Here is a 12,909-nt window from a genome sequence, read left to right as displayed (position 1 = left end):
GACTGGTAGCACTAGGAACCCTCCATCTGGAAGCACACCAAACCTCTCAGAGAAAACCCAACAATCATGAACCTCAGCACATAGGCTCAGACCTTAAAGTCTCCTCCTTCTACTTAAAACAGAGTTGATATTAAACACCCCACCCCTCCCCACTCATATAGCATTTCTACACTAGGCTAAAATCCTGCCACTTTACCAGGGCTTTCTGCTTCCATTTTAAATGCAGGATCATGACAAGCTCCCTTTACATGTGCTTCCCTTCTCCGCCTTTCCCCCTTATCTGTATGTTCTATATGTTTCATTATACAGTCACTAGATGATGCTGTGGTCTAGCTCCTCTTATTGTGGGATTTCCTCTTTTCATGAGGGAACTCAACATGCTGTAATTTGATAGCTCATTATTGCCAATTGTTTTAAAAATGGGTAAAGGTCATTTAGTGGGAGAGACGCCCTGGTGGTTGACAGCGTCACGTAAAGGACCCGCAAACTTCCGTGAGTAACCAATCTCAATAGCAGGATAAAAGCCCTGTGTGGAGAACCTCATAGTCTTTCTGAAGGCCTAGCACAGTTTTATGGCTTCAGGACTAACTGTGATGTATATTTGCTCATGTTGTGATTGCCTACAGTGCTCAAATTACCCCCATTTCTTCCTAACTGATCCCATTGCCCTGTTTGTGAAAGCCTCAAATTAAACATAAAAGAATAAATAACACAGAATAGTTAGTTAACCCCTTTCACTGTAGGAGAATCAAGTGGCACAGTTTTGGGGGTGGGGTGGCAAAGTATGATACATTTTCATCTTACTTTGGGGTTATTTATAACCCCAAATGTGTATTAAACAACATCAACACCACCAGATTCTACTTCTGTGTTAATTACTTCACTGCAGTAATAATTCACAGGCACTTTTTCCCCACAGTTCCTTTCCCCACTAATCAAGCACAAAAAAGTAGCATAATTTTTGAACAAACACAGTCGTTCTTGCTGGTGAGTATGAACATGCCCACGATAAGGGCACTTGCCATGGGAAATAGTGTATTTAAAAAAGGAATGGTAGAATGTGGTATTCTTTAAAAAATGCCCCCCCTCTATATCCCCAAGAGATCAGAAAAGGTAGCTAGCCGTCAGTCACCCTCTGCCAGTAGAAGAGGAAAATATACACCTGAAGCATAGTATAACCCATGGAATGAAGGGCTGAAATTTCCTGGACTAGTCACTCATACAGACACGCCACAAAAAGAATCACACCGTTATTTTGTCTCTTGGGCACACTTCTCCTAGTGAGACTGTTGCCTCTAGGAGAAATGTCCTTTGCTGTCCACATATCTCCATTATCCCTTTCAGATAGTCACATGACAGCTCGTGGCGGAAACAGCCAGCCCACCACTGGCACCTGTGTTTTGTGCCAATATGGCTGCCTTCTGTTTGCTGGTTGTGCCATGGACTCTTGTGAGATTTGAAGACAAAGGTGCCTGCCAACTGCATCCTCCATTATGAAGGAAAGCAGATCTCTCCATGACCTGCAGGTTTCAGATGAAACCCATTCCAGGCCTGCTGGTCAAGGAGGCTTCCGGTTTCTTTGTGGTTTTGCGAAGCATAACTCTTCTGGATCCAGATTTGTATGAAACCTTGGCTACAAACAACAGGCCTCGCTGATGTAGATATTACCACTCACCACATGGAAGCTGGCAAAAGCACTGTTTTTATGGCGGGGAGTGGGGAGTGGGGTTTGTCATTCAGTCTGATGTTGGTGGATATGTAGTTGAATTTATTGTTTTTATCTGTTTCCATCAATGGAATTCCTTAGGATTTGGCATGTGACTGGTTAAAAAAAAAAAGAATTGGCCAATTAAACATGAAATCTAAAGAAAAGCCATGGTGGATCAGATGAAAGGGCTATCCTTTCTGTTCCCATACTGGCCAGCAGCACCCTCCCACTCCTGTTCTCCAGCAATTTGTATTAAGAGGCATACTGCATATTGGTAGGTCAGAGATTGTCACATATTGTCTAAAAATTGTCAAGTGTATTTACATATACTTGAAAATTGTCAAACATATTAGCTGTATTAGCATAAAGATAATTCAACCAGTATCTTTAGTTTTCTCTACTGTTTCCCTAGACCTCAATCCAGTCTCTCACAGGAACTTTATAGAACAGACAACCAGATTACATGGAGGGGATATATCCTGGTTGCTGCAACAAGCAAGATGGAGTCATGGGTGATCCTAGGCAGTAACCTAGGTGACAGCTTATGTTCCTGTTTGGAGATGCCTGCAGTTTTAGCTGGTGGCCAGTAGGAGAAGCTTTGTTATGTTATGCTGCTAGATTTGCCCCTGACTGCTTCAGGGCCAAGAGATGAGCAACCCTCTCTCCTGCCCATGTGAACAAAGGATGCCATAATGAAATCTGAAAAAGGATAAGCTGACATCTGCTCATTGGCATTCTTGTTCTCATGAAATATTTGACAGTACCTGACCTGGATCAAATAACCACAGTCAGCTGACCAGTCAATTGCGCCCCCCGCCCAAGCCATTTCTTGTGGCAGTGTCTATTCCTTCCTTATTTCTGATCTCTGATGAGACATCAGAGATAAACAAGGGAAACCCCAGCAAAGAAAAGCAGCCCAGATTGCTGCTTTACCACTGCTTAAGGTGGTAGTAAAGCAGCCTCCTCCCATCCCCAGTGACCCTGAAGCAGCCAGGGTCACTGCATTACCTATAGGACCTATAGTGATACCATCACGTAGCAGTTGGTGTCTATCATTTGCACAAAATGTCCATCTTCTCACAAAGAACACGTTCATGCCATCTCCTTGGCATGGAATTATCCCCACCTGGTGTCAGAAATTTCAGCATATCTACCAGCAACAGGACAGATTGCTTGGAAAAAATAGCAGAACTACATAGTTAACCACTGTCTGCTTTGCCAACATCTTGAAGGGATTGTTTTGGATCCAGATGTTCATCAAGGGGGCAATGGGGTTGAGGGAGTATCTCAGAGAGCCAAATAATCCGTAAGATGTCTTTACGATTGTGGTGACTTAATCCCTAGTCATTTGATCCTGGTCCTGGGATAGGAACCCCAAACCAACACCAAGGACTACGCGACACACAGGTACTAAGGACCCAATTGCGGCAAGGTAAAAGAAAGCCAGTCCTACAAAGACTGCCTTTCTTAAGGCACACAGTTATATTTGTCACATCTTCATGCATATTCCTTCCATTGCTTTCTTGATTCCATTCCATTCCATTCCATTCCATTCCATTCCATTCCATTCCATTCCATTGAGTGGGAGGTTGGACTAGTTGGCCTTCAAGCTCACCTCCAACTCTGTGATTCTGTGATTCCTTCTTGGCTTCTAAATTAAAGCGGGTTCTATCCTATTTCTCTATCCCTGACACAAGAACAATCAATCATCACTGCAGAAGGATATCTTTCCTAACCGGTTCTGAACTAAAATAGAGGAGAAGCACTTTCATGAACATTTTTTGTCTTTCACGAAATGAACCCCCCTGCAGTGATTTTTCACACCCGTTTGCAAAATAGTGTGAAACTGTTAGCTGTGTGTGTGTGTCAATGGAAGAGAGAACATGTCTTCATTGCCAAGGCAACCAGGTCAATGCTCCATCGGCTTGCTTTAATTGTACATAGTTGACTAGTTGGTGCAGAAGGCAGATGTCTGTCTACACTGTGTTTCTTTCAATGGGATGTGCATTCCAATATACATCCCTGTTTTCCCTAGTCATTTATAAATGTACACAAGTAGAACTGGATGACAGGGCAAGTCTTGTCTTGTCATGCAAGTGGACAAATCCAAATGGAGGGTGGCAGGTTGAGTAGTGTCGGCACGATTGCCTAGGCAACAGGGATGCTTTTCCTTTTCTTTCCGATTCAGAATGAGGGCAACAGGAGGGCTCTGTTTGCCTTCAGTGATGATGTTACACAGGCAAATCTGTTTACAGTGTACTGTGACATCATCATGTTCGTTGCATGATCTCTGATTGATTGTGATCATGGAGTGAAGAAGCCCTTTCAAGTCAAAGTAAGTGTCACCCAAGCAGTAGAAGATGGAGAAAAATGGCTGCAAACATACAGGACAAAATTCTTGAAAGAGTGGAAAGTCCTTTTTCTAAATGAACAACCCTTCTCCTCTCTCCCAGCAGCTTTTGCTGCAAAAAATAAAACCTCAGGAAAATCTGGTGCAGTACTGCTCTTAACTGACTTGAAGAGAACAGCCTCACTTTGATGGTTCTTCACTGGCCTCTAAACCTTTTCAAAGAGCTTACATTAGGCCACATGGTTTTAGGGACTGAAAAGGAAGAATACTGGGTTGAGTACATACTCGACAATCAGCAAATGTCTAGCAGGAGAAATAGGGATCTGACAAAGTTTCCTTGGTTTTGCATGCTGCCTATTCTGCTGTGTTCTTGTGGCAAGGTCTCATTGTATTATTTAAATATATAGTCAGCAGATTCATGTGATGTATTTGTTGGTGGACTGCACCACGTCAGACTGTAAGCAGGGGATCAACTCTTCCCTAAATTTAAACAAACAAACAAACAATCCCATTCCACCCTGAACACAGAAAACTATCATGTCAGGGAGAAGGCTCACCTTCTCCAGCTTGCTGGCTTCCTCAGCATGGTAAGAACTTTTCAGATGGTGGAGCGTTCAGTTATTGCGGGCACAATCCTATGCATATTTAGACAGAAAAAAGTCCTACAACTCCCAGCATGCCCCAGCCAGCATGGCTGGCAGGGGCATGCTGGGAGTAGTAAGGCTTCCTTTCTGTCTAAATATGCATAGGATTGTGCCCTTAATTCCCCACGTGATGTCTATAGTGGTACAGTGCTGTCAAAGCGCAATCATGGGAAGTTGCTGATCATACAGTTCAGCTCCTATTTAAAGACCCACAAAACCTTTTGGGTTGCACCTGTTTCCATCACTTTTTTGAACTATTAATTGATTGGTGGTCCAAAAGCATCTGGGGTTCCAAGGATGAAAAAGACTGATATAGATGATTGTATGTGAATCCATACAGTTACTATAGTTCCAGGTTGCATGGTTGGAGAACCATGGTAATAGGCAACTAATGCTGCGACCCTGTGCATACTCTCTTGGAAGTCAATCTTATTGAACAATGTGGGGCTTACTTCTTAATAAATGTTACTCCCTTTTTCTTCTTAAAGTGTACCCACCGTCAGCCAAGCAAGTGGTTGTGGAACCTGGGCAAATACCATTACTAGTTCATGCTTGTTCAGGAATTTCACCCATGCGTGTGGCTGGCTATATTTAAAGATTAGTTAGGGGTGTGTAACCATTCTTTTCTCCCCCCATGCATCAGCCTGCAAAGCCTACATGCCAGTAATTTGCATGCACCTTCTAATGAATGTATTCACTGGAAAAGCAAATGTAGGATTGGATTAAGGCTGTTTTCTGAAGAGATTCATTCCACAGAAATTCCACATGAAAATTGGTTTCCGGTACAGCAGAGATGGGGAACGTGTGGCCTTCCAGATGTTTTTGGACTACAATTCCCATCATCCATCACCATTGGCTATGTTGGCTAGGGCTGATGGGAGTTGCAGACCAGCAACATCTGGAAGGCTACATGTTCCCCACCCCTGTGGTACAGAAATCCCAAGAATATCTCATTGTATTTAGAAAAAAATTACAAGTCTTGATGGATGTGGAAGGAAGTTTGAAAACATGCAAAAAATGCATGTCTGAAAAATGTTCGATTGGTCAGGAGGTGGAGCGCCTTCATCCTGCCTGACAGTGCTGAGCAGCAGATGAGGAGAGGGGGGCAGGATGAGAAGGCTGGTCCAGCCTCATCCTTCCCCCATTCCCCATCCTTCTTGCCAGATGTCCAGTCCCTTCAAAGTAGCAAACAGTACAAGCTCAGCATGCCTGGCATATGCTCCTCCTGGCAGGCATAGGATGTTGGAGGATGGGCTTGGGTAATGTTGGGGTGCCGCATGATCCAATGAGTAGAGAAAATGGCTTCTGGTCACCTTGCCATAGGCAGGCATAGCACTACATGTTCAGCACAGTGGGAGCATCTGCACATGAAGACCAGGAATGCACACACATTGATAGTACTGGGTTGTAAGATCCACTTGGTTTTATTCATTATAAGGTGGCTCCAGTCTTGCAAATAAATCCACTACAGGTAACCAAGTCTTTATGCCCATGCACCATCGTTTCCATTATGTTGATAGCCTGAATGGAAATTTCTCTAGCTGGTTGCTTTGAGCAATTCTCCCTCACCACAGGTAACCAGGCTAGTGGCTTTTAGCAAGCCCTCGTGGCTCCTTATGTCAGGAATGTACAAGCCTGACAACTAGGGCATACGCTGTGTATAAGACCCCAAATTCAACCTGCAGCATCTCAAGTTGTTAGCAAGTCTCCATAGATTTCTGCCTGGGGCCCTGGAGGATAGATGTGGACGAAGTTCATTGAGCAAAGTTTTGAAATTGGGTGTGAGGTTTAGAATTCAAATCTGACTTTTAATTTGAAATCCAACGTTGAGGGTTACTTTTAAAATGCACAACCCCCCTACAGTTGTAAAAAGCGCTTTGCTAGTCAGACATTGGGGTCAAACAATAGTCATTTTTAAAGAGATTTAATAGAACAGGCATTGGCTCCAATTTCATTTCAAAATAAGAAATTTGATAAAGGATTATTCCTTATCATACATGGATAGAGCTATAAAGGAATAGTGTTTGGGGTCTGTAATGATCCTCAAGTTTTATGGTGTCTTGATACTTTATTTATGTACATTTACCTCAAGCTCTAAATCTCCTGGAGGTATGAATGAAAAAGAAAACCTGAATGGTTAACAGCTCCCACTTTATCTTCACCGCTGCATCAACATAAAGTAGCTATAGTGTTGTGAAATTAGACTTTTCACTATGTTGGGGTCATTTGTCCCCCTTATACCTTGTGTTGTGCACTGTTTTAATTTCCCTCATACATTTAAACTGGGCCTAATTGATCCTTTTTAATGAAAAAATTAGATTTTAAAAAAAGGGAGGCAGTCTGAAACTCCACAGAACAATTAGCCCCATTATTGCAGTAGAATATATTGAATATAAAATGGCAGAGGTTAAGATAAGGAAGTTATATGTGTGTGTTTTAGCACAGTTTGGAGTTAGTTTAACCTCCAAAGCATAGAAGGTTTTGCAGGTAGGTCTGACACATCCTTTCCCAAGCTGTGATCTCCAGATGTGTAGGACTACAACCCCCATCATCTCCAGCCAGCAAGTCTGGCCATGCTGGCTGGGATTGATGCGAGTTGTAGCCCATCACATTCGAGGTCACCAGGTTTAAGTTATTGTTAACTTAATACTTCTTTCAGCTCTTGCTTTTAAAAACATACAGAAACCCCTTAAACCCAACAGGATTCATTATAGGGAACATTGGGATCAATGATAAGACAATAGAATAAGGATGATATACCTCTGAATATTTACAACCCAAGGTTCTTTCTTCTTTCCAAATATTCCCATAATCTGTTTCTTTATTCCAGCTTCCCATAAAACACCTTTCTAAAAATGAAGCTTTGTCTTCCAGTATCCTCTGTACTTCCTGGATTTTAATAAGCTTCCTGATGTTTGATCGGTAATAGCAGATAACTTAACTTTTATTTGCTAACCAGATGGCTTGACAAAAATGAGGACGATGGCCAGATTATTCGGGAGTTAGTTCCAGACGGGAGATCATCTATCCTGGAAAGTGAGTTTGCCTAGTTATCATGTGACACTTTGGGCCAAGCTGTTCATTTTTCAGTTCATGGGAAATGCACATTATTTTAACCAGTCTCTTTTGCTGCGCCTCCTAGCTAAAAATGGGAAGTGTCTCTCTCATTGAGCATTTGCCATTGCTAAGCTTTTCTCATCATCTCCTTCAAATGTCTGTTTCTTTTTCCCTCTGTTAAGTATGTCTGGCAGATCTAGGAATCGGCATGGCTGCTGCTGTCATAACACTACGGAAGGGAGAATATGGGTGGAGATATTGTAGTCTAAGGGCAGAATTACACATTATGAGAAAGATGAGGATGCTGCCAACAATGACAGCTCCAGATTGAGTTCCCCCTTCCACCCTCAACTTATTTCTTGCCCTGACATCATCATGCTCAACATCTCCCTGCACCTGCTCCATGTTGTTGGCTGATGCTAGTGGAAGGTCGGGAATGTGCTCAGCATAATTACATCGGGACGCAATGAATATGAACTTGAGCACACTCCGGGAGAGAGTGCAGGACAGGAAGGCCTGGCGTGCTATGGTCCATGGGGTCACGAAGAGTCGGACACGACTGAGCGACTGAACAACAACAACAACTAGCGTGAACCAATGCTAAGCAAAACATAATTAGAGGTTGATAGTGCAAAGGCAAAAAGAGTGGTTTGCTGCTGAATTCTTGTGGCATATCGCTGCTTTTTCCCTTTGCACTAGCAAGTGCTAATTATGTTTTGCTAGCGTTGGTTTACGCTAGTGAAACACTGGTGCAAGCACTGCACCATCTGGACGCTACTCACAGTAAAGTTAAAGCTGAATTACTCTGACATTCCTGTCTTTAACCTCTCCTTATTCTTCCATGCCAGGAAGTCACTAGATAAGATGAATTAGATGAGTGTCTGGTTAACTCCAGCTTTACAACTGTGACGAAATCCACCCTGAAATACTCAGAGATCAGTAGCTGTCACCATCTACTGCATATGCGTACTGAAGACAAGATATCTCCCTGGGGTATCGAATTCTATCTCTGCCAGCTTCCAGTCTTGATCCACCAACTCCCCTAGAAAGTTAGCCTCCAGTTTTGCAATAAGCTGGCTGCAAGATAATGGCAATAATGTGGGGTGAGGTAACATAAGTTAGAATTCCTCCAGATAAGACTACACCAGATTAGCTAATTAAAAAAAGATTTATTAACAAAACACCCAGAACATAATAATGCAGTCAAGTCAATAAATAGAGAAAGTGTTTATTTGCCCTAGCTGGTATAATAGGAAGGTGGGTCATATATATGAGGGGAGATATGATAGCGCTCTTCAAGTACTTGAAAGATTGTCACAGAGAGGAAGGCCAGGATCTCTTCTCGATCATCCCGGAGTGCAGGACATGGAATAATGGACTCAAGTTACAGGAAGCCAGATTCCACCTGAACATCAGGAAAAACTTCCTGACTGTTAGAGCAACGTGACAATGGAACCAATGACCTAGGGAGGTGGTGGGCTCTCCCACACTGGTGGCATTCCAGATAAAGCTGGAAAGCCATCTGTCAGGGATGCTCTGACTTGGATTCCTGCATTGAGCAGGGGGTTGGACTCGATGGCCTTGTAGACCCCTTCCAACCCTACTATTCTATGATTCTATCTATGATTCTATATTATTTCCTGAAGAGGATCCATTGTAAGAGGCAATCTTTAAATCAGAAATTATTTAAATTTCTCTGCAATCCTGACAGAACAGGTAGCATGGAATATAGGGAGCACTGCTTCTTCTAACTTCATCTGAAAACATTGAGACATATGGAGGATAATAATACTGGCACACCTTACAGGGCTTTTCATAAGGATTGCAACTAGATAACACATGTGAAGCATTTGCACACTCAAAGGCACAATACAAATGGAAATATTAAGTATTATATTTATAGGACCTTGCCTATGAAATTGATGCAATGGCATGACCTGCGTTAGGATACTGAGCAGAGGTCAGTAGGTCAACCAACAGTAGGAACCTCCCCTTTTGCCCCTGGGAAGGAGGACAGGTTAGGTGTCTGGGTGAAGCAAAGGCCTGACACAGTCCTCCAGATTACCTACAGTTTCCACATTTTAACCTGTTGCATCCCTAAATCTTGGTGACAGCTGCAAATTACAAAGGGAGGAGGGGGATTCAGTATAGAGCTTCTGTTTCAATGGCAGTGCCTCATTTCTGACATTGAGTTCCATCCTAACATGCAACCCAGAGAGTGTTAATCTGGATTTATTTATTCTTATCAAAGCCATAATTCAAAGTGGCTTATGGAGAAGTGAGCACATAACAACATCGAAAAATGAAATAAGTTAATTAAGGATGTGATCTTATGCATGTTTAGACAGAAAAAGTCATACAACTCACAGCATGCCCCAGCCAGCCATCCTGGCTGGGACACGCTGGGAGTTGTAGGACTTTTTTCTGTCTAAACATGCATAAGATTGCACCCTAAAACACTTAAATCTCACCAGAAATAAATCAGGCTATCAGACAGAATTTTCTTTTTGAGCTCTTCTAAATTCCTAGCCAGGCTGGGAATTACGGGAGTTGCAGTCCAACACATCTGCGGGACACCAAGTTGGGGAAAGATGCCTTGAACTATCTTGAGCTTCCTTGCTTCCCTTCTTCCCATTTCTGCTCTCCTCTGCTTTGATCATCCATAAAGTAGAGGAACAAGGGATTGTTTTTGGTTTTTTGCAGTATGTTGTCATGTCTCTTGTGTACAAATGTTAATATTTCCACAGATATTGGTTACCACATCAGCATAAAGACGGGAGCTGTCCCTGGAGCCAGCTCAGACTCGAAGGTTTTGATCAAGCTGTATGGTGAGAAAGCAGACACGAAAAAGGAGGTTCTCTTGGTTTCAGATAATGACTTGGGGAATTACTTTGAACTTGGCCGGATAGATATCTTTACTCTTGATACAATGGACATTGGAAAGGTAAGAAAGAACTGTAAATGAGGCTTTGAGCCACATAGTAAGGGCTGATTTCATTTTGAAGGCCTGTTTCAGAGTTCTCAAACTGACTTTGCAAATAGGGTTGTTTTACTGCGCAAGTCACAGTTTTTCAACATTTATGACATCACACCCCTTCTAAATTGAAATCTGACTCAACGCCTTTCTTAGGACCAAACAATGTCACCAAATAGCAAGCAAGCAAGCTTTCGACGTCTCCGGAAGACTTCATCAGGTTGCATGTTAAGCAAAACAGAGGGGCGGGGAGAGAGAGAAAATGGAAATCGGGCGTGATGCTAAAGCCACAAAGTCTGTGACTTAATTAGATTTGCATCTGCTAAACAGGTTTCAGGGTGCACCGGGGGACGCTGGGAAACCATGGTGTCAGCTTCCTGGAGGAGGCAACTACTGACTTGCTTTCTGCTGTGCTGTGTTGCCACCACTTCAGATGGCTGGAGGTGGCATTGCAGCTACTAAGCCAGCAGAGACCAGGCCTCTAAGCCTGAGGGCGGGACTGTCTTACTGTTGATATTTGTGAGCCACTCTGGGAGTTGTTTTTGGTTAAGGAGTGGGCTAGAAATGCTTTAAACATACAAGCAAACAAATAACAAATATTTCTGCTTGTTTACCACTTCTAGTTTGGGAGGCATTTTTTTTTTTTTTTACATAAATGTCTGTCTTGTGTTTCTTCCCTTATGCCCGGAGTGGGAAACTTCAGGAGTCTGGGGGCCATTCTTGCCCCTGCCCCCCCCCATGAGCTACACCTCTCCCCCACTACACAGAATTTTTTTAATGGCATCTGGAACGGCTATGGAACACCAAAAGGGTCAAAATTAGCTTGTTTGAAAGAGTCAAAAATGGTTTTGTCAAAATGGCCGCTCTGGATGCCATTTAAAAATATAGATAGTTTTCTTTTTTTACCATTTTGGGCCGTGGGGGGGGAGGTAGCAGAGGCCTCCTGTGGGCCATGGGCCGCGTGTTGCCTGCCCTGGCTTTATGCACTCACACTTTCTCCCCTTTGCTTTCCAAAGATCCAGCGGCTTCTCATTGGGCATGACAATGTCGGGCTCCGAGCTGGCTGGCACCTGGCGACTGTTGAGATTATCATCCCCGTCCATGGGAAGATGTACAACTTCCCTTGCAACCGGTGGCTAGACAAAAACGAGGCTGACGGGAAGGTAGAGATCGAGGTCTACCCCAGTGAGATCGTGCCAATTGAGAAATGTAAGGGACGCCAATGCGGTTTTCATGATCATTGGTAGGATTTGCTGGGAGCGAAAGGCATGGCCTCTTGGTTGGGCTCAGTCAGAAGCAGAGAGGGATAATCCCAGAATTTAAAACTCATTGAAATGGCTGCCCTTTAATGACTGCTTCCTGGGGAATAGCTGAGACAGCACACATAGTGTGCCACTTCTTCATTGTGTACAGGGCCTTGCACAATGCTAGCATGAAGTAAACGTTAATAGGGCAATCCTATGCATGTCTTCTCAGAAGTAAATCCCATTGATTCCAGTTGGATTTACTCCCAGGTAATTGTCTATAGGATTGCAGCTTAGAAATTTATTTATTTATTTATTTACACATTTCTATACCACCCAATAGCCGAAGCCTTCTGGGTGGTTGCAACAGCAGGGCAGCCATTTGTGAATCACCAAAAAACAGGAAAAAAGAGGGCAGCTATTTATATATATATATATATATATATATGCAAATTTAGAAATTATTATTATAAGTCAAATAGAAATGCAGTAGACCTTACCACAGAGTGGAAGACTACAACTGGGTAACTGTGTGCCTTGCTCACTCTGCTGCCCAAGTGCTGTTGATGGGCAACTTCAAGGCTCAGCTCTTCCGTCGGACAGTTCTTCACCTTCAGACTGGACTTGGTCTGGACAGCCCTTCAGACAGAGGACACCTTCAAAACAGAGGACAGTCCTCTGGCAGCCCTTCAAATAGAGGACTGTCTTCTGCAAAAGAGGACACATGGCCACCGTAGTGTGCAGAGCTGCCAAAGAGATATATCCAGGGCAATGTGTACTGAAAAATGATATAAACATTCTGCACTAAGAGATGTTGAATTCTGTGCTCCGTATAAATTAGGCAAATTAGGCAATGTTTGCATAATATATGTCCTTGGTTTGCATAATTGATTCTCCCTTTGCCAGTCATAGGGAGCAAAGACTTGTATAGA

The 12,909-nt window shown here is 43.1% G+C and overlaps 1 protein-coding gene across 1 annotated transcript in view; it reads left to right on the top strand.

The window, feature by feature from the left end:
- Positions 1–12,909, top strand: part of LOXHD1 (lipoxygenase homology PLAT domains 1) — a 260,472-nt gene that overhangs the window by 105,973 nt on the left and 141,590 nt on the right. The window contains exons 16-18 of the mRNA XM_084829637.1: positions 7,662–7,738; positions 10,507–10,703; positions 11,750–11,942. Coding sequence (XP_084685763.1) covers positions 7,662–7,738; positions 10,507–10,703; positions 11,750–11,942 — 467 coding nt within the window. The remainder of the gene's footprint in view (positions 1–7,661; positions 7,739–10,506; positions 10,704–11,749; positions 11,943–12,909) is intronic.

This window comes from Heloderma suspectum, chromosome 2, assembly GCF_057233095.1.
Source record: "Heloderma suspectum isolate Gila_16-S chromosome 2, 16-S_ref, whole genome shotgun sequence".
Taxonomy (NCBI): Eukaryota; Metazoa; Chordata; class Lepidosauria; order Squamata; family Helodermatidae; genus Heloderma; species Heloderma suspectum.
Note: the sequence above shows the minus strand (reverse complement) of the source record. Positions and strands in the feature narration are given on the sequence as shown.